The following is a 25917-nucleotide window of genomic DNA, read 5'->3' as shown; positions in this document are numbered from 1 at the left end:
CAGATACAAATCCTTGCTGTTAGTACTTAAAAGTCTGGGAATGGAACTTTGTATTAGGGTTTACCTAATGCATTTGTTCACTTTACCTCAAATCATCAAGGTTAGATGATGATTTATTTTTTTAACAATACAGTGGCACATAGACATATAGATTAGTTGTGTACAGCAATGTCTGGTTTTGGCCAGGATTGATAGGAGCATTAATACAAGACAAGACCTTTAGCATTGACTGAATGATTTACCTTCAGACCAGGGAGGGGAAAAAAAAAAAAATCTTTAGAAGTCGTGTCTTTTTGTACTAGCTTGAAAGCAAAGCAGTGAGAGACTCGAAATCAAAACTACAATTTAATAGGAAAATTAAAAATAAATGCAATGGTACAAAAACACTGACAGAGTTAGGATACAGACACCCTGTTAGTCAGGGTGGCAGTAGCAGTCTGGTAAGATGGTCGCTGCAGTCCTCCTGAGGTGATAGATGTGGTTCTGTTAAAGCAGTGATCCTGTAGAAGGGTCTGGTCTTCCTCTGAAGGTCCAGTGGTGGTTATGTAGCTCTTGTCCTCTGGGAATCCAGTAGGCAAGGGCTACCAGTGGTGTTCCAAACCTCAGATTATATCCAGGTAGGAAAGCTCAGTTCCTCCCCCTGGGCGGAGCATCTCACAGTGGGATGATGTAATTCTGTGAGTGATGCAGTGAGGCTGGATGGCCCATTAACAGAAGATATCTCTCTGGAGGGAGTTACCAGGGATGTGTCATGGAAGAGACAAAGAACACTGCGCCACCTGGTTTTAACAGATGGTGGTTACATCTTTTGGTTACATCTTACATTGTAACTTAAGGCAGTTTTAAAAAATACAATTTTAGCACAGTGTTACCAATCCTGTTTCTCTTCACGCATAGTATTTTTACTTTAGTAAAGCTGAAAGACTTTTATGCGGTTACTGACTGTAAGAGTTTTATACTCTGATAGGAATTTTCAAGGTTGTGTAGTTGCTAACAAGCTCCTGCTTCCCAGATTCCAGTAGACTTTTTTTTTTTAAATGATCTCAGTAAGCTGTTTCACTGCCAGTGCCTGACATGAGCAACATGGTCATAATAGGAATTGAATATAAACTTCTTTGCTTAGGTATTGCCAGGCCAGATATATTTCAGTTTAAAGTATCAATTTAAACATGCATCAGAAATGCTAGAAGAGTACATTTAATTCTGCAATATTTCATCATACATTGAGTCTAAAATGCCTAATGTTATTTAAAACTAAACCCACAAACTTAAATTTGAGAGCATTTATTTTTGTGAATCCATTTTTATATTTTTTAAACTTTCTAGATTTTGAGAAAAGGGCATTATAATAGAACTGAATGTAAAATATACCAAATATAAATTTAACTTCTTTTAAAATTTACTTAAATTATACTGTTACGGCAAAAGCCAATCTAGAGACCTAAAGTCAGTCACCTGCAATTTTTTCCCTGTTATTGTCCTAAACAAAGCAGGGTGCCAATTACTTTCAGTTTCTATTGATAAGTGAATAAATATTTTTCCTCAATCTTGATTAGTATTCAGCACTCTCTGGTGCCAGTAGAACAGTCCTCACTGATGGTGACTTTAAAAGCTAATGTCTCAGCTGAGGGCTGTAATAGCACAGATGAAGGGTTTACATTTTCCCAGACATGCACTGCAGTTCTCTGGGAATTAATTGACCATTCCTTTCACTAGAGAGTCACGCGCTTTGTTGGCAGCAGAATTTTGCACACCTACATGTGGCACATCAGGCTGTAATCCCAGTGTTCACCTCGAAGTTCTGAGTGTGTTACTGCTGCCCCAGTGCCCAAAACACTCATATGGAAGAGGCATGGTTCAGTTTTGCCTGAACAGTGGTCTTTTAACTTCAGTGCAAAATGGAGCAAATGGTTTAGGCTGTGATTAACACAGCAGTGTCAGTTGTCAACCCACGTAGTGGTTACAGGGAGTTCCAAATCAATTACTCTGCTGCTTTTTAGCCTTTTGAAGCATCTCATGTTGAATCTGTGTAGCACTGTGTGTAACTGAAGATTTCAGTCTCTTTGGCATATATATCACAGGAATAAGCTGAGTGAATGTTGAGCTTTGTAAACATAGCAAAGTTTAGGATGTGCCTTGGACACTTTCAGCCTGCATAAAGACCACTTCTCGTTTTTTTCCTAGACATCCGGAGGACTGTGGACAGAATGCATATCACAGCTCAATGCAGATCAACAGGCAGCCATACAGGAGCTCCTGAACTCTGCTTGAAGGGCCTTAATTATCATCTGCAAGAAAACTAACTCCAAATAAACGTTTACCCTATTGTTTAGGTTTCTTTTGTTTCTTTTCTGAGTAAAACCAGAACTGTAGTGCATGTAGGCCATTCTGCAACCTACAGGCAGTGGCAGCAGGAAGAAGCATTCTTTCAGAATGGTGTTTAAATCGGTTTCTATCCCACAACATGGAAGAAGTTTCCTGTAAACCCTACAATAGCACTGAAGAGTATTTTTCTAACGGTATCAGCCATCCATACGATGGTGAAAGGGAAACAAGTTGAATTTTCTCATTAGACATAAGACCTTCAGCAGTAGATGTACGTTATAACAGATAAACATTTCTCTACATCTAGTGTTAATTGTATTAATTGGAGTGTGAGTCTTTGTAGGGTAGAAAGTGTTCTTCTGCCCAACAAGGTAGTAGATCAAAAGATGAAAAACTGAAGACAAACATCGAGCATGAAGACCTCATTGATCGCACTTTCGATTCCCAAAAACAACTTGTACAGTGACTCAATGAGGAAAGCTGTTCAGCTTCCAGCCCTTGAATGTGAAGTCTCTTTGGCATGTCTGACAGTATCTCATTCACTCCTCAATAAATGACATTGAAACACAAGAAGCTTGTGTAGAAGTTCAGTGATGTGTGGTTCTTTTAATTTACTCTTGTGAAAAGATGAAAATAACAAACTATACAAGTCACAATTTTATATTTGAAACTTTGTATATTGTTGCCTATTACAGATTTTATGCTCTTTTGTTTCTTGACTTTTTAACAAATTTTTCACCTGAGTGTGTAGAATGGAAACTTAATGGCATTCCTTGTGTGCAGTAAATTTACATATCTTGACTTTAAAATGTTTTTCATGTTCAGATGCAATTGCATTTCTTAACTTATAAAATGTAGTGTTGTTCCAGCTGCAAATGTGCAACGTGATCTGGTAGGCAGCAAACCTGTTGTAGTAGCCTGTTTCATTGAAAACAATCATGCAGTTGACAGCCTGACCTGAAAGAATCAAAAAACCTTGTCAGGTCTTTCTGGTACTTTGAGAGCAATACATCATCTACCAACAAACATAGGCGTAGAGTATCTGATTTCTAACAAAGGTGAGTGAGGTTTTTGCACTCTGTTACTTCAAAGCTGTTAATATATGCATTGATCTTTAAAAACTTAAGTTCTTACTGGAGTGTCCTTCAAGTTGGTCTCAATTGTCTCTTGAAACAGATCTTTTCACAAAGAGGGTGAAAGTTTTTCCTTTATATTAGGAGAAGGTAGAACTCTACATGTAATAAATGCCTCTCCTACTAAATAAATTTAGTTTTGCCTTTGAAAGTGTTCCAGAAAAGAAAATACAGAATGAGGTGTACCAAAACCAGCCCAGGACCATTATACCCAAAGGTTTGTGAGACAAACTGCCTTAACCATAGAACTTGACAATGTAGTTTCTTTAGAGGCAGCTGAAACAGTGCAACAAGGTACTGTTCCAGTTTTCATTTTGTTCTGTATTGTTAATCTCTTACTTACAGAAACTCAAGCATTCATGCATCTGGAAGATGAATGCTAACAATTGGATACCAGTACTGTGAGAGAACTAGTAAGCCATGTGAGTTATCTCAAGCACTGGTCCTGACAATATCAATTGTGCTATACTGTATCCATCATCTTTCTTCTTTGTGGGGTTTGGCTTTTTAAGTATTTGTTATTTCAATTTCCCCTCGGTCTGAAACATGTAAATTTTTCCCTGCAGCAAACTGTTTGTACTTTTTCCCAGAGCTTCAGGCTTAGATTTTTTTTTCCCTTTCTTTGGACTGCGTGGTGAGAATCGTAGCACATTTGGCATTTCGCAGAAATGGTGTCAGCTTGGCTCTGTAACATAAGCAGCATTTGAATTGCCCTCCAAATGGACCAACTGTAATCCTCTTGCCTTCCTTTCAGTCCAAGTAACAGAACAAATAGAACCAGGAGATGGGATTGCTCTGTGTGCCAGAGCCAGCATAGAGCAACTTTGTGCAGTTGCTTCTACCTTGTTAATCATTTTATCAAAGCAAAGGGCACTGAGTGTATCACTGTCAGCCTGACAGGTAGGTTGGTTCCAGGTCCTACGTGGAGATCTATTCTTGCCTGTCCCCACTGAACTTGTCAGGGTTAATCCAAAGCTTCTGTGGCATTTTCTCAATTCACCGAAGCTTTAAAAACTACACTCCCTTTCCACCTGTTTAAAAGCTGTCTAGATCACTAATCTTGGCTTTTCTGGTTCCTTAACACAGAATTTTTAAGCAGTCAACCATTCCTGTTCTTCATTGCACTTGAGTACTGTTGCCCAAAGAAAGTATAGTAGAACAGTAGCTTTATCTGCAGCTATCTAAAAATAAAGTGTCATCCATATGGAAGAGCCAAAGTAATCAAACTGTGGTGCTGATATGAGAAAGGTAGTTTTGATTCAACCATTTTTTCTGGGTATAACTCCAATCTTGCTTTAACAATCTGCTCAGCTGTTGTGTGGGTTGAGATATGTACCTATGTAGTGTAAAGAGCACTGCAAACAATAGCAGTGCTTTGCTTTGCCCAAACAAAGAGGTACCAAATCTACCCTAGACATCCACACAAAAGTGCTCAAAGTTGTCCTCAGTAACAAAGCACAACTAGAGAACGCCGTGCAGGTGTTCCAGTACTGGAGTTCCATTTGCCAGTTTAATAAGCATTGATAGTAACCAGTGTTCATGAGCACTGCTTTCCAAAGTAGCTCATTGCTCTGAAGTGTGGGTGAGTTCCCATCTAAACTCTCACCCATTCTTATTGTTCTGAAGGTGAAACTTCTTGCTTTGTGTTTGCAGCTCTAGGATGTTCATGACATAATAATGCAGATGAATGTCAAGTCTCCTTTACCTGGCTTTGTCTACAAGATTCCCCAGAGAATCCTGTGCAAAATCTATGTAAGAAAGTGACTTGTAGCCATCATGCTTTCAAGATGGGCTTTGTGTACTGCTGAGGCATTCTGTCATTGCTTTTTCTCCACAGAGACTTCAAAGTATTGCTGAGTGCAAGGGCTGGTATTCCCCAGCATAGAACAGTTGTTGTTATGCCAAATGTTGTCTGTTGTTCTCTACACATCTAGACCCGTCAGTCTCATGTATGGAGTACATGCGTGACAGTAAGACGTGTTGCACAGTTGGAATTTTTGATGAAATAAAGAATTAAGGAAGGTGAATTTCCTATTGACTGTGTGTATGCTTGTATGTACTGGCTATGCAGCTGCCTCAAGCTCTTGAACTGGAGCTTTATTTTTGCCTTAGTGGTATCTAGAGGGGTGCACACATACACTGAGTCTGGCAAATACAATGAGGGTGCTATTAAGAATAATACAAAAGTCAAGTGCTTGCCACCGCATGTTTTTTCAGCTTTGAATTATTTTGTTGTGCATCTTTGCAGAGGCGCCTTAGCCTTTGCTATTCAATCATTTGGTTTGCTCTTCCTTTGCTAACTTAGACAATGCTACTTCCTTGTATGGGGCTCAATGGTATCTTAAATTCTAAGAAGTGCATTTGTTGTCTTCCGAGAAGCAGTAAATAGGATCAAAGTGTCTGTCTAGTACAGGTCCTTTCCCTTCTTGGTTATGAAGATGTCTGTGTTGCTTCGAGGAAGAGCATCTCTGAGGACAGCTTAACATCTGTTGAAACTTAGAGGTATGGGCTCAATATTGAATAGAAGTCATGGGATTTGTTCAGGAAGAGGCTTATACAGCATCTTCTCTGATGGTAAAGAGATGTGAGGAATGGAAGCCTACTCAGAACATGAAAGCTGGGTTTCCTGTCTTTGAATGATGAATGCCTCAGCCACCATATGGTTATTCCAGTAGAAATCTGGGTTTGTCTCTTGAGTTTGGGCCACTTTTGTGTATCAGAGTATTTGCTTTTCAAAGGCAGTGTCTTGTTCCTCACAACCCATGAAGCCTAAATGTTTGGTCTTTACATTTGTCACAAGTTCACAAGATTTTGCTCGTGGAATTGACTCTGACTTTTTCAATTACCTGATAGAGAAGCCACATTACCTCTCAGCTCTTCTGAGCCTATTTAGGAAATCAGCATGGGAGTGGCAGCCTGGGATGGTATCTGCTCCTGATGAGCAAACAAATGATGCTCAGTGCAATTACTCACCACCCACTGAGTAATGCCAGACTCCCCAAACCCAGATAATCCACCCTTCCAGGTAACCCCCCATGCCATGAGCATGGCATTCGGTGGTGTGGAACATCCCTTTGGTTAGTTCCTGTCACCTGTCCTAGCTGTGCTCCCTTCCAGTTTCTTTTGTGTACCTCCTCATTGGCAGAGCATGAGACAAGGAGGGGGGAAAAAAGTCCTTGACTTAGGATAAACACAGCAAAAACCAAAACATCCATGTGTTATCAACACCATTCTCATTACAAATCCAAAACACAGCTACTGTAATAGCTACTGAGAAGAAATTTGTGCTACCCTAGCTGAAAGCAGGGCATCCTGCAAGGCTGGAGTTAGTGTGAAATTCATTTCTTTGGTTAGGAGATAAGAAATTGCAGTTTCTGCTCTGGCGAGACCGTTTCTACAACCTCTACAAGAGATCTTTTCTCATCATTCTGGTTCAGACCAGTGATAAACTTTGTGCATTTTCAGAAAGGAAAGGTAGGACCTAGGAGGTACAAGTCAGTTTTGACTTCCATGATTTTTTGCTTTATCACTCCAAAAGCTGCCCATGACCTCAGTTCAGGTGCAGGGAATTTTTGTGGCTGCTAAACCAGGAAATCAGAATGTCTCTTGAATTTAGTGTTGTTACCACTCTAGGCTTAAGAATAACTTGTGCTGATGTAACACTAGACGCAGACAGGTGTGTGGAGTTTCACTTAGATAATGAAAATTTAACAGTAAGCAGTGAACGCCTTAAGGAGGTTTGTTGGTTTTTTCAGGGGGTTTTTTTGTGCGTGTTCTTGCTAACAGAAGAGGTTCAAAGCTCCCCTGAGGCACCAGATGAGCCATACTCATTGATGGAATGGAATTTTCTTCCAGAAGAGTGGGAACAGTACATGTTGGCAGAAATTCCTCAAGGGACCACTACCCAGGAGTGTATGGTGAAGTATTCCCAACTAAACGGTGACTGATGGGAATAACAAGTTTAACATCAGTCAGTTTCACTCTGAAGGTTGTTACTTGTCTCTCATTTTACCAACACCATTACCACTGCTTGCTGCCTCTTGTAGGTGGCCAGTGTCTTCTGATGGTGGGTAAGGAGCAAAAAAAAAAAAGGGGATATTTCTTCAACTTACTATTTCTGCACTAAATGTGTGCCTGCTTTTTTTCCTATGAAGCAACAGAAATATTAAAAATAAAACTATCTGAAGTGCAGTTTTTAATGTAATGTGTGCTGTTAACAAAATGCTGTTCCTTAATAACTGCAAGTCCTATCTTGTGTCTGGTGGTGATAGGATTTGCTGTAAATTAATTAAAAGGTTTAATATTCAATTAATATACTGTCTTAAAAACCAATGCTAATCTTTCAACCAAAAAAAAAAAAAAAAAGCTTTGAATAAAATTCACATTTTGGATTCAGATCGGTGAGAAATAATGTAACACCGGATATTGAATCAGGGAAGTTAACCCTGCCTGTATTACTTGAACTAAATTGTGCAACATCACCATTTTTAAATACCTGATAATAAAATGCCAAGAGATATTTTTACTGTGAAGTTTTGTCTGTTTAGAGAGTTGGTATTCCTGGAAAACAAATAAACCAAAACAAACACCAAACCCCCCAAAATCGCCGATTTTTGTCAATAGTTAGTGTGAAGAAGTGTGTGAATGCAGTGGTTGTATTTCAGCTGTTCTGTGCTCCAGCTAGAGCTTCTTCTGGCCAGTAGATGGAGATGATGCGATTGAGTATCAGAAGGCCATCTATATGTACTCGGGAATTTGCCACTTTACAGTCCCTGTTTTTTGGGAGGCTGTTTCTTAACAGGACCATTATACATAGGCAGCGTATTTAACATCTGTTTACTGGAAACCTGTGCACAGAGCAGATAGTTTGCCTCGAGAACTGCCTATTACAACCCTACAGAAAGAAAACAGAGAGAAAGGGGAGTGTTAAATCAGTACAGGTTTAGCCAGGTCTTCTCCCTATCCCTGTTTCTCCCATCATTAAAGAGTGTGAATAAAGTACATGCCCATGGAAAAATGCTTTCTTGTAAAATGAGACAGCCCTAGCAACTTTCTCCTTGCAGCTACAAAGGCAAACTGTGTTTGGAACCTGCCACCTCTCCTCATCCTCAGGGTAAGGAGGAAATGAGTTTCATTTGGGATGCCTGTCAGTCTCTGGGAGCAAGTGAAAAGGAAGAGCAGCTCCATAGATGAGCTCCTGAGGCTCTGCATTAACATCAGCAAGTGTGGATTCCTGTCCTTAAAATGAGTAAATGCTTAAAGACATAGCTGGAAGTGGCAGTGTGGTGAGAAAACACATTTCAAGTGCAAAGCTAAAAAGGTAAAGAAGTTTTATTAAATTTTAAAAGAGAGGATCTTCATCTGCCCTTGTTGCTGTTAAAATACTGTCCCATAGTATTTATTATCACTGAGGGAAAACAAACAAACAAAAGACCTCCACAACCTAAACCTTCAAGTTGTTGGAATTGGACTCTTCTCATCATTCTTATTCCTGATCACCAAACTGAACTCTGAGTGGTTGCCCACTGTAACTTCTATATTCTAAATAAACATTTAGTGATATTTTACAACTCCTAATGTAAGTGCAGTAGATAATTTTTGTCCTGCCTCATTTTTCAGCCGTTTGTAGTGTTTGGTTTGCTGGAACCTGAGTCCCTTGCTAGTCCTATAGAAAAGGTGTTCTGGTGTTCTTTGGTATGTTTTGTACGTCTATTTTTCTTCTTTGACACAACTGGTAGTGCTTTTTCTTTTGAAAAAAAACAATGAAAATTCAAGCAACTTTTAAAATAAATAATTTCTTGATGACAAATCACCTGGACTTTGTGTCTAAACTGTGAGACTTAGGCACCTGGATTATTATATCTTGCCCTTAAGTTGAATTACCATTTCCAACTTAAAAAAAACCAAACAAAACCAAAAAAAAAAAAAGAAAAACAAAACAAAACCAAATCAAATAAAAAAACAAACAAAAAATCACCACCACCACCACCAAAAAAAGCACACTCCTATCAAATAATCTAAAAAAAAAGAATCATAAATAATTTTCCCTCAAATCCTACTTTTTTCTGGTACTGCTGTAATTATGATGGAAGAGAATGATTGCTTTGCTTGGAAAGAGGGCAGCCCTGAATGACTTTAGGCTGTTTTTTCCTGTAAGAATTCCTATTCCTTCCTAAGGAGGGAGTTAAGCAGCAGGTGCTGCAGTTGCCAGGGCTGTTCTGCATAAACATCTGTGCACTTCTGCCTTGACTTCACATGCAGTCCTGATGCCAATGCCAGGAACAGGATACAGCAGAAGTGGAAGGGTTGAGAAAGAGGTGAGAAGTTTAAGGACTAGGCCATGCAGTGATCTAAGGTGAAACTGGAGAGGTTCAGGGCTTCAGACTGGAAAAAGGTGACGGCTCCAAGGGAAGCAGGACAGACAAAAGCAGGGGAGTAGGTGAATCAGGAACAATTCACTGTTTCTCATAACACAAGACTGCCCAAATAAAGTATTAAATAGCATGTTTTAAACCAACAAATTATTTTTTTCATACACTAATTTCTAACAGAGGTGTCTGGAGGTCAAAAACAGATTATTAAAACCAATTATTCAAGGGTGTGTGAAGGGTTAATAAACAAGGTGCTCCCGAGGAAACTACTTGCTCAAGAAGTCCATAAATCATTGGCTGTCAGAAGCTGGGAGAGTAGGTTAGGAAAAGGATCACTCTACCTTTGTCCCATTTGTTGTTTTCTTTCCCTAAAACTCCATTACTCCATCTTCTGTAAGACACCCAGTTCTCTGATCAGGCTTCACATGGCCCTTTGTACACATCCTTCTCTACAGCTCTCCTCACTTTTCCCTCACATATTTTGTTTATGCAGATCAAAACTCTCTATGTTTGCATGGGGCTTTGGGAGATACAAATAATTCTTCACCCAAATCATACAGGATCAACTAGAGCAGGAATCACTTTGTATAAAACATACCTCAGTGCTAATATTCATGTAGACACTTGCTCTGGGGCCTGAGAAGGAAAGAAATGTTTTCTTCCCTTGACACTGTTACATGTTACATGGATTCTAATGAAAAGACAAAAGAGAAATCTATAATCAAGTACAAACATAATAAAATTTCTATCTTTTATTCTCTGCACCATTTTGAAGGAGATAATGGATTTTTTTTTTTTTGTATATTCAAATGTGGCAGATCTGAAATGCTAAATATTTGTATCTTACACAAAGGATCAAAGTGCAGTAGAAAGTAAAGCATGTGGTGAGACTCTCTGGCTTTCCCTAGTAGAAGATTAAACCATTTTAATATTTGGGCAGTTTTATGAGAACTGCAGCTCCTTTGTTACTGATCTGCCTCTTTAGGATGAGAGATGTCAGCAGGAAATAGGGATTAAGATTTCCTCTCCAGTGCCAGAGGGAGATATGGCACCGTACAGATGTGTGATACCCAATGTTGTTATCAAATGCAGAGAAAATGTGGATGGAACAAACTAAACAGGCAGAGGTGAAGCAGTTGGAAATATCAAAGAAAAGACTGCATTTCAGAATTTAAAAGCATGAGATAACAGGCAACTTTTTTTTTTTTTAATAAAGAACCAGTTAAATGTAGTATGGACTATTATTACAACTCCTGGTGCTTTAATACAGTTTCTGGGAACTATTCTGGTTAAGCCTGTCCCATTTCAACAGAGTGAATTCATTCCAATTCTATATTAAGCTTGTGTCCATTTTGAAATCTAGTATTTAAAATAAATAAGGTTTCTTTTGGTTCACTTGCAACTACCAAATGGTCACTAGAGAAAACTAAGATATTTTTAAAGGACAATTGTATCCTGAATATTACTGATAAACCAGAAATGACTGCTTTCTGTATTTCATTGTCAGAGTAAACCATGAATCTCAGGTTTAAAATATTTATGGAGTGGAAAATTGCACAATAAACTGGAATATTATGGAGCACCAAAATGCTGAGGGGAATGAGACATACATGGCATGCAGACCACTAACTGAAAAAACAGAAAAACATACTATTACTAGCACACATAAGGGAATTTTTTCTCTTAAGTAGAGTGGGAAAATTATCAAATTGGAAATAGTGGTAATGAATTTTGAATGATTATATTAGGTGGAAAAAAACAGGCATGGGAAAAACTCATACCCTCTTTGCCTGCAACCTGCATCTCAGAAAATTAAGGTGCTGTAAACAAAAACTGTTCCATGTCTGTCTTCAGCATCAGAATCTAGGAAACAGGACAGCACTCATTACTCATGCTTAAAAACTACAGGCAGAGCCCAAGCTGCTACAGATATGGAACAGGTTAAAGAGCATCTTTGACAGTGACAGACCAGCACTGGGAGGAACATGACCACCAGTTCTGGGCATCTTTGTCAGCAAGTTGATGGGAGCTGATGGGAGAAAAAGTGTACACTTAATCTACCTGACCTTGCAGGAAAAATTTCCTTGCTGGTTTGAAAGGAGACTATAGCAGAAAACAGACCACGTCATTGTTGATGATTTTTCTCATCAGTAAAATGGAAATGATGCTTCATATTTTTTCATCTAAATTCTACTTTCTAGAGCAGTTGTTTTGTTTACATTCATTGGAATATTATTTCTGAGAAAGAATAAAAAAAGATAATAAGCAGGAAAAATGCTTTTCAAGTCACTAATATTTTGATTTTATTAAAGGCAAATTATGCAGATCTTGCTAAGCTTTCTACAGTGAAATGTAATTTCTGTAAATTATTTAATGTTTTTCACTTCCAGAACAGAAAGTTTCACAGATCCCTTTTGAAGAAGGAATTTGCTAATTATGTTAAGCACAGATAGAAAATTGATGGTCTTGTTTCTCTTCATTCTGTTACGTTTTTCATGTGGGACACATAAAAATTACCACCCTGAGAAAATGGGGCTTCTGGTCTGACATTTAGGAAATGGGCTAATTTCAGAGGCTGCTTTCCGAAATAGCAAAATCATACACTGAATTGATGTTTGCTTTGACAGGTTTTATAGTTGCTCCCCACAGCCAGATTTAGATGTTCTAAACATTAAAACAGGAGAATACAACAATGGAGAAGACAATGACTAACCCACCTGTTGTAACCAGCCGCTGTAAAAATAAAACGTCTGTCAGCCAGCATGAAATTACAAAGGACCCATGGGAGATCCTGAATGCAACAGAGCACCAGATAAGGCTCCCCCACCACTACTTTAAAGTGGGGATTATCCCAGAAGGATCTATTCAAACACATTGATATGTTCCAGATGTATTCCCTTGCAGAAGGTCACAGCAAAAATAGTGGCGGGGGGGTGTTGAGGAGAGCAAGAGATTTATTTTCTTCATGGGAATCTTTAAGTCTGATAATGCTAGAAGCCATGTTTAATGTTCTATATTGTTCTCATTTTCATATTTGCAAGGGGACTCTTTTCAGCTGTGTTTACTCATGCTATAAATTCTAAAGGGCTGCAAAAATGGCTTTTTTTTTAAATTTAAAAACATGCTTACTTTTATCAGTCCAGGTACTTAAAAGGTTCTTCATCACAGAGTTAAATGGTTTCAAAATCGTTTAATAAATTTAGTTGCATGGAAAATGCAACTAAAGTAGAAAGTATCACATTTCTTGTTTCTCTTTTGTTTGTTTCATTTTTTCTTTAAACAGATGAACAGTTTGCTCTGTCCGAAATAACAAAATGCAAGAGAATGAGCTATGGTGCTGGGAGTTCTACCCTAGATTCTGAGTTCTAAGGACATATTTGTATTTCAAACAACATATTTATATTCTTCTCCAAAGTAGTTTTGAAAGATTAACATGGCTGGTTGGATGTTTATATGAAATATTTTCAGCTCTGCTAATACTTTCTCTTTCCCTTATCACTTCTCTCTCCTCACCACGACAGTTTCTGATGGCAGTACTGGTATAGAACACATATTTTGTCCTGATATTCAGTTTGCTTCTTCCCTTCTTTGGGAGAAAAGGTGAAAGTGGATTATAGGAGAGGAAGCCTGAATGTGAAGAGCAAAAATATTTTTTTTTAATTTAAGAAACCTGTATTTTTCTGTATTCTTCCTTGGTGTTTTTTTTTTTCTTGAACATTATGATATTTTTTATTTTAAAAATGATGATTTTATTAATAATTATAATAAATTTTTATTTTCTCATTTACACTGCAGTAGGTGACTGTTTTGTCCATGAATGATATAATGTCAGTGTCATTTAAAAACAAACTTTTTTTTTCTACTTGGATATGCAGATGGGAAAAAGCAAGTATCAAATAGTATAAGCCAATGCAATCTGTGTAGTTTTGAGGAGTATAAATTGTTCACAAATTTCAAAAGGATTTTTTAGCTCTGAAACTTTAGGGACGATTCCTCTATTAACTCTTGCACTGTTGATGATCTGAGCACTGATATGCAGCTAAAGTAACATGATGAATCTGAAACAGGCCAACACACTGAGCAACACAAGGTAAATATGATGACATGTAACTGAGGTTATGTTGTGTGGCGATGGGCTGAGGCTGGGGAGAGGGGCCTGTTCCAACTGCTCGATGTGCAAAATTCTCTTTATATAAATTCTTAAGGACTTGGGAAACTTGCAAACATCATTAAAAGGCTCTCTCTTAATTCATGATATTATACCCTTTGAGCAGGCAGTAAACAAAATCTGTTAATTAGCTGGCTCTAAGTGTTTGAATGGCTTCTTTTCAATGGTTGAGTATTTCTTTCACATGGAAATCCTGAAACTTGAGAATAGAAATTCACTCCTTTGCCAGCTGGCTAAATACTTGGTTTTTTCTCAGAAGTAAAGACATGGTCTACTGCTAGTGTTATACACTGTTATGAAAACTGTAAATGACCACTGCCTCTAGCTGTAAGTTGAACATTGCCTTCCACTGTTGAAACAAGAAAGACACATTGCTTCAACATTAGTAATCTTAACAGAAGAGTCAGCTCTAATCTTAACAACTGATGACTCTAATAATATTTTGAGAAGACATGGACAAAAAACATATAAAAAGCCTTTGAAAGGTAGTGGGAATCCCAAATGCTACAAAATATGTAATAAAAATAATGGTGAAAGATGGATAGTTCTGTCATGTTCTTGCACTGAAATTAGTAAAAACTGATGAATTAACACAAGTTAACATAAAGGCATATGAGAGCCTAAAAGTGACCAATCAAACGCCATCGGTTTGCAAGACAGAGCCCCCCCCAAAGCACATTTATACAAGAGCACACTGATAAATCTAGCATGGAAGTATTTGCTGAAAGCAGCTTTGAAACAAAATTTCAGGCTCTGGGGAAAACATCCGTGGAATGTTTTATGAAAAAGAATTACTAGACTTCTGAAATACAGAGTTTTCAGTTTGGGCAGCATCTTAGCTTCTCACCTTAATGAAACATAGCAAAACATGACCTCAACACATATTGTAAAGTAGTTCACAAAACAGGCGTAGATTTTAAGGGCAGAAGGACCACAGAGGAATCCAATACGACCTTAGTGTAAACCAGACCAAAGAACTTAATCCAAATACTTGGTGTTTGAGTCCAGTAATTTAGTTAGACAAAGCACACAGACAGGCAAACAAGTTTTCCCATGGGAGGTGAAAATGGGAAATTGCAGGTACTCTGCCTTAACTGCCTGCGCGCACACATGCCTTCTAGAACCTCACAACAAATAGGAGAAGGTGTCAATGAAAAAATAACTGCAAATCATCCCAGCATATGAGAGCTGTGAAAAAGTGAAGGCTTTCCAGAGATCTGTGTTTGTATTCCGTTGTAGCTGGCACAATCTCTTTCCTAAGGAGAAAAGGCAGAAGATGCAGAGACACAATCTCTCAAGATGACAGAACCCTTTAAACATACTTCTGTCCTTCCTTTCGTTTTCCTTGGGTTCTCCTTTATCTGGTAAAGCAGAAATTAATAATCTGAAATCCAGTTCCAGCTCCTCTCTTCTTTGTCAGTGGATGTAGACAAAGCTTATCTGTTTTCCTTCAGAAACATGAACTAATTAGAACCATTTTTCTAACTTCAGTGACTTTTCAAAAACAAAAGCCTTTTCTTCAAATTCTCCTGTTTATTTGATGTACCAACAAATTCCACATCTTATTCAACAGGGAAGAAATGTAACCCAGTGTACCACAGGAAAATACAGCAGCAGTGAGTGCTTTTCTCTATCACATCAGACGAGTGCAAGATGCTGCCATTTGCAACTTACAAGACAGAAATCTGTTTTAGAGAAAAATTGCTGTCTTTTTAGACGTCAGTTCCTAGTTGTCATTGATGCCCTTCAGAAGAGCCAAGAACCGAAGGGTTAACTAAAACACATGCAACCTTGTCCATGGCTCCTAGAGAAATGCCCAACACCTTACCCTCTGTAAGGTACATCATTCAAGACAGTATTTCACTGTTGCTTTTTGGAGCTTGGTAAGAAATGGTCAATAGCTGCAGGGCAACCTGTTACTTTTGTTTAGTGCTGAGAAATATCACTCAAACTTGGAAGGCATTGAAGATGACATCATACATTTGATGTAGATTACAACAACTCTTTTGTTAGGTGTGAATGAGGCATTAGTGATCTGGAAGTGTAGATAAAAAGCACCAGGAAATTCTAAATGTTAAGTGCTGCCACTTAAGTAAGAGTTAAAGCTGCAGACAAAGTAAGTGTTTGGAAAAAGCCAATCGTTTTATTATGTCAGTGTTTTTAACCACAGTTCCTATGGTCAGGCAGTTAGACCAGTTGGTCCTCATGGGTCCCTTCCAACTGAAATACTCCTCTTACTCTATTTCTATTCTATTTGTATTCTACGTTGTCAGAATGAGAATGTATTCTTTCTTCTGGATCCTCTATGGAAGAAGTTTTGGGGGAAATAACAATAATTTATTTATCAGGTATTGACAGGCAAAGGCAGTTTCCAGCTTTTCAATCAGTAATGGATGTATGTTTGATTAAGGTTTCAGGGTTGACTAGAGAAATTAAGTTCTCTTGATCTCAGGAGGTTTGATGGCATATGCACTGAGGTATCTGTAGTGAGGTTTGTGCACAGAGAGACACTGCTGTTGACAGCAGAGGAATTTGTCTTTTGGAGATTAAGCAAGACCAAGGCTTGGACAAAAAAAATATATAGTTTGCACCTAATTTTTCTTTCCTGCTGTGATTAAAAACTAGATACAGCTGGCTGGTTCCTCAAATAGCCTTTAAATGCTAGTTGCTGAGAAGGATTACTTTACAAATACATACCTAGTTTACTGCTCACTCCTGGGTCACTGAGAGAACTTCAAAGACCTGAAGGGTCTTCCCTGCATCACTCATTTGTGTGCACCATCAAGTCTCCTTCCTGGAAAAACACCGGGTAAAAGACCGAAGAAGGCTCAAAGAAATGCACGCCCTAACCCTTCAGGTATGCAAATGTAAGGAGGTGATTTAAGAGCTGCTGTATGCAGACAACTCTGCTGGCCCTAGGTGTGACAGACTTTTTGCTGTAACTCCAAATCTTCTCTGAGGGAATGTAATCTCTGGAAGAGGCACGCACCCAGCCCTGCCCTCTGCTTGCTCGGCTCTTTCTGCTGATGTACTGAAGACTGTTGTGAGAGACAGAACCTGAAGCCCGGATTGCTACTGCTGGTTAAACTTTACTAATCTGCGTTTGTCTAACGAGGGCGAAAATAGAGTTTATGACAAACTAGTAACCATAAATGTGAATACAGTACACACACACACCCAGTCCTTTGGTTTCTCTGGCACCTCAGGCAAACACCTGGGACTATGATGTGTGTGGAGGGACGTCTCCGGGCACATGAAGCACCGCTCTGTTCCCTGAAGCCTCGCTCCTACAGCAGAAGAGCTGGGGTACCCATTAATGCACAGCCCCCCGAGGCAGTGTCCTGGTTCCTCCTGAAGGGCCCGCCTACTTTCGCAGCCTCACAACTGCCGGCGAGCGATTCCGTCTCCAGGGAGGGGTGGCAGGGCACAGCCCTGCTGCGGGGTGCCCCGCTGCCGCCTACGCCCGATGGTCCCCAAAACCTACAGGAAAGGGCAGGGACCCTGCGGGGCCTCCCGCTCTCCTCGCTCCGGGGCTGCAGCCGGGTTTAACCCTTCCCTTACACCGCGACCACCTGGGCGCTGCTCGTCCCTTCTGGTGCCCGGGAGGGGGAGGAGGTGGTAGAGGAGAATGGGGGTATCTGGACCCCCGCGGCACCGCAGGGCGGTGGTCGCTGCGCCTCCGCCCCTCTCCGCCTCGGGCTGCCCGGGTACCACGGCCGGGGCGGACACCGCGCTCGCTGCGCCGCTGGCAGCGCTGATCCGAGCGGCCGCCGCCGCCCGTGAACGCTGGAGGGGGCTCTCGGCCGCCTCCTCCCGCCGGCGGCTCCCCCTCCGGGAGGGGGCAGGGTTAGGGGAGGGAGGTGCAGCCGCGGCAGAGCGGCGGCGAGCGGCGTCCAGTTCCCGCTCCCCAGGTCCGCGGGCGGCAGCAGGACCGGCCCCTCCGCCGCCTGCCTCCCTTCTCCTCCGCCCGGTGGGCTCCCCCCACTGCCAAGCCGGACATGGCGACCCTGCTCCTACGAGCCCCTCGCTGTCCTCCTCTCCCCGCCGTCGCCGCTCCTGCCGCCGCCTTCTCCTCCTCCTCCCCGCGGAGCTTTTAATGGCTCGGACCTCCGGCGGCCAAGCGCGACTGCCCCCGCACCAGCCGCAGCGAGGAGAGCCGGCGGGAGCCCGCGCCGCCCCAGCCCCGCGCACGGTAAGGGCGGCACGGCGAACAATGGGGCCGGGCGGGAGCGGCGGCGGGTGGCGCCCGCCCCGCCGGGCACCGCGGCCGGGGCTGCGGGGCGGGCGGCGGGACCCGCCCGTGGGGCGGCCGGGGCGGGAGGCAGCCGGCGGCCCGGAGCGCCGCCCCCGGCACCGCCGCCCCCTCCCCGGGCGGTGACAGCCCGGCGGACACCCCGCTCGGCCCCTCGGTAATCCCATTATCGCGGGTAATCCGCGGGCAGGCTCCGCGCAGAGCGGCGCCCGGACCGCCCGCCCTCCGCGTCCCTAGGCTACCGCAGCCGGGCGCAGTCCGGGTGGCAGCGCACCTCCGTGCCTTTTGTTTCGCCCCGGGCTGGGACCCGGCCCCGGGTCCCGGCGGCGGGGCGGGAGCCCTGGAGGGACGTGCGGTGTCGGGCGGAGTTGTAGGGGCGGCCCGAGGAAAGGTTTAGCCCAGGCCGGCAGCCGGTGGGGAGGTGCCGCTCCGGGGGGCGTGCGAGGGCAGCGCCTCCCTCCTGCCTCGGTCCGGGGCGGCCGGGACGGGACGGGCTCCCGCTCCTCCCCGGCTAGGGCCACCACCCCAGGTTTCCTGAGTGGCTGTAGCGACTGCAGCCGCCTGGTCCTGTCTCCCTCCCTCCCTCCCTCCCTTCTCCCTCACACCCAGGGGTGCGCAGAAGTGGCTCCAGCCTGGTGTACTCGACACTGCTGCCATCACCTTGCTCGTGTCCGAGCTGGAGAGTTCGCCAGTTTAAAACCGAATGTTGCCTTCTTCGTTATGATCAGCCTCAGACAGCCGGGAACCGCTGGGGAAAGTTTAGAGTAAACTGCAGTTTATTTCCAGAGCAGCAGCTCATGTGCAGTAGGCCTTAGCTTTTGTGATACGGCTGCTTTCTCTCTTTTTAAAGCAGGCGTAAACTCCGTGGAGTTGATTTAAAACTGCTGGATTTGCTTGACTGCCGGCATGAAATTACTGCGTAGCCTATCTTTTTCGGTCGCAGCCTTCTTACTTGGGTTACCTTCAAAGAGATTTGTCCCTCGAGAGTGGAAAGGTGATTGCTCTAAAGGAACAGCATCGATCAGCTGTTGTGTTATTCATATCTCCCAGATATTTCGACTCCTGCTCCATGCATTGCTTCCAATTCACAGCGGGCAGCTGATGTTGGAATCAAGCCAACAAAAACAAAATTCTGAAGGAGGTCAGTTAAGAAAAGCCCCAGAAGTTCTCTTTGAATTAAGACCTTTCTTTCCTCTACTTCTGGATGTTTATGCGAGTATTGTGATATCTAGCTAATTGGTGGATCTGAGCATTTTAGAAATGATGCTGCTTGCCAAGAAAGTGTGAAATCCTCTTAGCTTGTGCCTCACGTGTCCGCCCTGCCGGGGTCTCGAAACTCGGGTCTGGCTGACAGGCAGGACAGGACGGGAGCTGTGTGTGCTGTGCCCGCTGCGCTGCTCCCTGGGGCTCGTACTTACCCTGCCGTGCACATGATGTGAGCACCGGGCTCTTGGTGAGGCCGGGCGAGAGCCGATCTTCCCCCTTTGCCCTGGCCTTCTCCAGTGTCAGAAGTGTCCTGACTCTTCAAAGGGTAAAAACTCAGCAAAGGGTAACAACTCTGTGGCTCAGGAATCCCGCCAAACGTTTGTGCTTTCCAATTCAGAACTTCATTCTCTCAGATATGGTTTTGCTCCAGGATTTGGCAGACTCTCTTTCCTTTCCTTTGCAAGTAACAAAGATGAGGGGTTATATGTAATACATTGAATTACGATGGCTATTTTTGAAAGCTTAGACGTGGCTGTATCAGTCCAAACACGGTGCAAATTCTTTTATCCCCATGGAATTAAGCTCAAATGTAGAACTGTGGATCCCTGTGGAAGGGATAGTTGGCAATAGGGCCAACTTGTCATCATGGGAAGGGGATAGAAAGCTGTATTTCTCAGCTTGTTTTTGCGCTGTCTCGTACAGTCAATTAAATTGGGGTTTTTTTTCTGCTGTCTATTTTTTGAACTAACCAAACACACTAGGAAAGTGGGCAGAATATTTGGCAAAGAGTAACGTGGAACTTCAGAATGTCAAAAGTTGGTATGAGACTGAATGTGTAATAGCCAAGCTTGACTTTTATTTAATGGCTGGACTTGAAATTGGATTTTTTCCTTTTTCTTTTCCCAAGGTTGACACAGTTCATTAATCATTTTGTAATCAATATCTTTAAACATGCTACTTGTAACCAAACTTTTCAAAATAAAACTGTGGAAGGTAAATGACCTAAGGGGAAATGCCACTTAAAGGTGATGGTTTGAAAAAGGAAAGACTTGCCCCATGAGATGTATTTCTGCATTAAAATTCAGACAGAGAATTCTGAATTTATAGTTACTCTGTAAATTTTCCCTGCTGATGTTTAGGTTAATTTAACTTAGTTGAAAAATCCAAACTTCCACTTTAAAAAATCATTTATGATGATAATTAGCAGTCCTTCTAAAAAATATATATATTAAAAAATTTGACATTGATGAATACGAGGCTGCCAGTTCTGACAGATTTTTAGATTATGTATGCTTCTTGATGGAGCTATGCAAAAAAATGCTTCTCTAGTTTGAAATACCCTTACATTAAGTCTTTACTTGCTCTTGGGCATGCTTTTCTTAAAGGGATTGACTGCTGTGGAGACGCCCAAACTGGGATGTGTTAGGGCATGAACCTGGGGAAGGTGGTCCACAGGACTATGTTGTTTTCATAGTGTTTGCAGGGACAAGCTGGTTGTTGGGCAGAGAAATCCCAGGGCTGACAGTGGGCTAAAGAATCAAGCGCTCATCACCAGCTGGGTGCGTCCCCTCAGGTTTTACACGTAGAAAACTGTGTGTTGGCTGTTCCCTGCTTGTCAGTGGTTGTTGTCCCTCTTTCCTGAGACTGGAATTTGAGGTGTGGGTCAGTGCTCTGACCCTGTCCTCCCCTCTGCTCCATTTGGAGAAACGCATCTTGCTGACTGCAGTGGGGATCTGGATCCAGAACTTCCAGAGGATTGACTCAATTCATCTTTATAAGCTTACATTCATATTTAGGAAGTATTTTTTGTAACTGTAGGATTATATACCTAAATGAAGCTCTTAGTGGATGTTTTCAGCAATTAAACCTCTGTGTTATTAATCTTAGCTGAATTCTAGTGCTGAATCAATGTATTAGCATTGTACTTTCCATGCTGTGCTGTTAGTGTTAGGGACTAAACTTACTGGGTTTGGTTTCTGGTTTGATTTTATTCCCCCAACTGTTTTTTCATGGTTCTTGTCTGTGCCAGTGCCCTTATTTTATATCGTCTTTTTTAGAAAAGCATTATAAAAATGCTGTTTATTGAATTTGGGTCCACCAACTTGTTCTGCTTTTTCTGTTTCTTCTTTTAGAAATTGACATGTTTCTCTTAAAAGGCCCTTACAAGGCTCAATTACATGACTTTGAAAGGTTGCAGTTTGTGTATTTTCTTTCTTTATATTTTTCCTCTTTTTTTGGTGTACTTTTCTGACTGGCTGAGTAGATGGTGAAGTTTCTAGTTTACAGATGGACTGCTGAACTCAGGAGAGTTAAAGGAACAGCTCGTTTTTCTGTTTGTAAAGGCACAGAAGACTAATTACAGGGGTATAAAAGGTCATCAGGCTCAAGTCAGCTTTGAATTTGTGCAAAATGTCAGTAAATTTGGCCTGCAGAAATGTAGGCAAATCAGACAATTAGGTCAGTCTTTGTGGGTTGTGGGCACTATCTTGTTTGTCATCAGTTGCAGCATGATGAGCTTTCTGACCTTGTCTGTAATGAAGTAGACTTGATTAAATATTATGAGAAAGGAAAATATGATATGCCTTTTGGGGGATTTGAGAAGCAGGGATGATCCTTTGCAACTACATTTCTTTTTTCTTTATTCTGGAAGTATAAATGGAGGAAATTGTTCCTAATGTTTGGTTGTCAAAAAGGACTTAAAGAAAAAAAGAATGGTGTCTCTGTTAGCTGGTACTCACATAAAATGAAGCTTTGTTGGTGAAGTTCAAGAAGGTGCTAAAGTTCTGTTTTCTGTTGACCTCGTGTGGGAACTGATTTTTGTAGTGTGCCCTTCAGTGTTATGCAGTAAAGTCTGTACAGCAAAAGCTGGTTTTGTGTCACTGTATAATATGGAGAAAAGAACTTTCTCAAGCCATGAAATCTGGATGCTGAGGCTTACAGGAGAAGATTTTTTTGTACAATACACATTTGTTACTAGGCATGAGGAAAACTGGGGGGTTGGGTGATATTTTGGTGTAAGGCAGGGATGGTGTTTGCAGACAATGTTTTCTTTCCCAGGTTGTAAATCAGGTGTAGTGGTAAAAGTCCACTGGAAGGAAGTGGGAGGCTGTGTCGCTGAGACACTGCTTCCCTTACTGGTGATGCCTACGCTCTGCTCTGGTGTGTACCATTAAAATCAGGTTTTTGGCTACCTTGGCATCAGTACTGGAGGCTGCTGACCCACGGCACAAGATTTATCAAATGAGTAGCAATGTTAGCAATTACTTCAATCCCCATTTCCTTCCAAATATGCTGTCTTGGGGTGGGGGAAAAGTAATGGTTTGGACCTTGCAGGGTGACTGAATCTGCCATAATGGAAGTATGTTAAGAAACTATTATGCTCCCATTTGACATGTGATCCTGCTGTCTTGTAAGGCTCTCTAAATTGCTGTTTCAAATTCTCACCCTCATTAGGGGTAACAGAGAAGTGAAAAGGCCAAGTTGTGCAACCAAAGGGGACCTTCCCCATCGCCCCTAGGTATAGGAGCTTTCCTCAGAGCATCTATTTCTATAACACAAGGCATTTAGGTGTATAATACACAAAGTATTACAGAAATTCAGCAGCATATGATGTGTCACATGGACAGTTTTATCTGAGGGAAAGCTGTGACTTTCTGAACAGAGATACCAGATCAACCCATCCTTGTTTGAAACAACTGTGTTTGAGTGCAGGCACTGTGCTCTGTATACAGAGGGAATATGGGATCGCTGTCAGGGACAAGCTACTTGGGCACCTGGGTTGTCTCACACAAAACACTGATAGGGAAGAGCACACATTTTTGTAGGCCAGAAGATGACTTACTGGTAAACTGGAAACCGTAGCAGTAACAGGAGGGAGTTGGTATTGTTGGACACTTCCTTTTCTGAGCTGGGGCTCTGTTTCTGCTGGCCACCACTGGCCTGCCTTTCTGTGTCTTTCACGCCTGATTATTGCAGTCCCAGTAGTTTGATCACTGGTCACTAATAATACTGACGACTGCGTCTCCTTAATCAAGAGCCCTTATTTTCTGTCACCTGCACCACAGGCATGGGTCAAGAAGACACTTGTCAGTGTATTGCAATAGCACAAAGGGTCTATCTGCTCAGTAACCTGAGTGCGTTTAATTGGCTCTTTCTGCACCACATCAGGCTTTTTTCTGTTGGTTACGCTCTTTCAAGTAATTTATTTCTGTGCCTGGATTAAGAACTTGACCTGCAGATGTTATGCATTCACTCTTTCAATCTCTGAGTGTTATTTTTGGACGAGTCCCAGCCTCTGTCTCTCCACTGAACAATACCAAAGGTGTTCCATGGGGACCTTTGCTAGCCCAGCAATGGAGCACTGGCAGGCTGCTCATTAGTCTTTTATGTCTCTCCTTATCAGTTTTACTGAGAAACTCCCTATCGCTTTGGTTGCACATGTTAGAATAATTAGGCTTCCTGTTCAGCAGGTTTATGTGGCATTGATTTTGGCCTGAAAGTTTAGGGGAGGGGAAGGATACCATCAAATTGTATGAAATGGCAAGTATGTCTTCCATAGTTGCCTTTTTCCATTGTGAGTTGGGTTTAAAACATACTCTTGCACAAAGAGAGGCAGAAATCCCAAGCAGACTTTAATGCTACTTAAAAAGGAGGTGTTCTCCCTTGCATTAATAAATAAGTGAACATAAATCTTAAATTTCTAAGAGGAAAAGAGGATGTGATGATATCACTGTTCAGTTGGAAGAGGGCTTCACATAATTCAGAGACTCTGGGATCACAGCAGGTATCAGACAGAGTTGGAGCATTTCCCTGGCCACCCTTGTCTTCCTACGATTATGGCAAGGGAGGATGGGATGTTGTTTGGGGATTAAGTATTTTTTTTTCTGTCCATCCCTCTCGTATTTCCAATTATTCTGCAGTTTGCTGCCGCTTGTGGCTTACCATCAAAGTGAACTTAATTTGATTTGGTTTTATTTTGTTAATTCTCTTCAGTCTTATGATTGCAATAACAGTGATTACAACTGAGAAGTCTCTGGCCAGCTATTGCTGTGGTGTATAATAGCAGTGTCTTTTTCAGATTAAGAAAATGTAGGATTTGTTTAGTTTGTCCTGCCTGAGGTTATTTTCTCAAACATCCAGGCTAAAAAGGAAGGTAAAGCTCTTGTAAAAGTAAGAATCTGCAGAAATGGTGTTGGTTTTTTATTTATTTTTTTCTCAAGAGTTTCCTATTTTCCAGGAAATTGTTAGTATTCAGGCTCTTAAAAATACAGAAAATACTAAAGGGAGAAATGGGAAGGGGGTATTCAGTTGCTGTACCTTTTAGAGAATGAAGAGTGTATATAATTCTATCAACCAAATAGTCTCAGTGCATTTCAGAAGTTAAACTTTGTGTGAATCTGTTAGATTAGCCTCCTTGGCTAATTTTCAGTCTTTTTCAATTTAAGGACCTCAGCTCCTATCCTATCGTGGTGGGAATTCCTCCTGAAAATCTCTGTTTTACATTGTGTTTGTAAGACCTAAAGCCATTGTGTTTGCCTTTAACACACTAAACATTCAGTAGTGCTTTTTAAACAGGGGCATTAGTTTGTACATGGGGGAAGATGAGCTGTATGGTTATGCCATTGTAACCTGTGTTGTTCATTAGCCATTTTGGCTGAATTGATTGTTGTAATGTGGAAAATAACGTTGTTTACTGTTTCGGTGCAGAGTGCCATTTTTCCCTCCTGTGTCCTTCAAAATATTGAGCATAATTTTCAGTACTATGAAAGAGAAAATGCTAGAAACCATTAAAAGAAACATAAAGTGAGCAAAAAGGAAAGTATACCTACAATGTGTGCTCAATAAATACTAAACTTGAAGCTAGCAGGAAATACCCTCAAAATGCCTCAATATAATAAATAAATAAAAGAAGGACAAAGCAGATGGTGTGATAGTATTGCAGTGGAGAGAAGGGCAAGTTGACTTTACCATTTGAATGTAAAAAAGGTTTTAGAAGGCATTCTAATTAAGTGCTGCTCACAGCTCTGCTTTTAATAGTAATATTTGAATATTGGGATAAGTCACAAGCGGCACAATTCCAACGGTGTAGGATCCATTTGACTAAAACATGTGAGTCGGAAGTGAACCTCTAAGAGAAGAATTTCTAGACAGACCTGTGGGAGAGGAAAAGCTGTTGGTGGTAACTTTATGGGGCAGGCTTTTCCATCTCATTTTTTTTTTTCATGTTGTTTACAATTAAGGCTTGAACGGTAGTGCTGCACCTTTGCTTCTGAGTGTTCTCTGTCTGCCCCTCAATAAACTGGCAGGCAACTTCAGCCATGCTAGGCAAACAATGAAGCTTAATTAAAAACTAAGTGGTGGATAGAGGAGAGACTCAAATCACTGCAGCTGTTGCTGGAGGTCATCTGCGTTGCCCTCAGCTGTCCTGCGGCACGTGTGTGGCTGGGTGGTCACACAGGTACT

General features: G+C 41.6%; 2 protein-coding genes across 7 annotated transcripts in view; both read left to right on the top strand.

Annotated features, from left to right (window-relative positions):
• Positions 1-2898, top strand: part of IPO5 (importin 5) — a 42606-nt gene extending 39708 nt beyond the window's left edge. Inside the window, exon 26 of the mRNA XM_069008184.1 lies at positions 2185-2898. Coding sequence (XP_068864285.1) covers positions 2185-2271 — 87 coding nt within the window. The 3' untranslated portion in view covers positions 2272-2898. The remainder of the gene's footprint in view (positions 1-2184) is intronic.
• Positions 2899-16700: 13802 nt separating this feature from the next.
• FARP1 (FERM, ARH/RhoGEF and pleckstrin domain protein 1) overlaps positions 16701-25917 on the top strand; it is a 206189-nt gene continuing 196972 nt past the window's right edge. For 3 of the 6 annotated variants that reach the window (XM_069008156.1, XM_069008139.1, XM_069008109.1), the window contains exon 1: positions 17843-18189. The gene's annotated coding sequence lies outside the window, so the exon portion shown is untranslated. Of the gene's footprint in view, positions 16855-17841; positions 18190-19236; positions 19391-25917 lie in introns of those variants that run through there. The other 3 variants (XM_069008120.1, XM_069008146.1, XM_069008130.1) reach the window with 3 other exon arrangements.

Source organism: Aphelocoma coerulescens, chromosome 1 (genome assembly GCF_041296385.1).
Source record: "Aphelocoma coerulescens isolate FSJ_1873_10779 chromosome 1, UR_Acoe_1.0, whole genome shotgun sequence".
Lineage (NCBI taxonomy): Eukaryota > Metazoa > Chordata > Aves > Passeriformes > Corvidae > Aphelocoma > Aphelocoma coerulescens.
The sequence above is the reverse complement of the archived record's forward strand: the minus strand, read 5'-3'. Positions and strand labels throughout refer to the sequence as shown.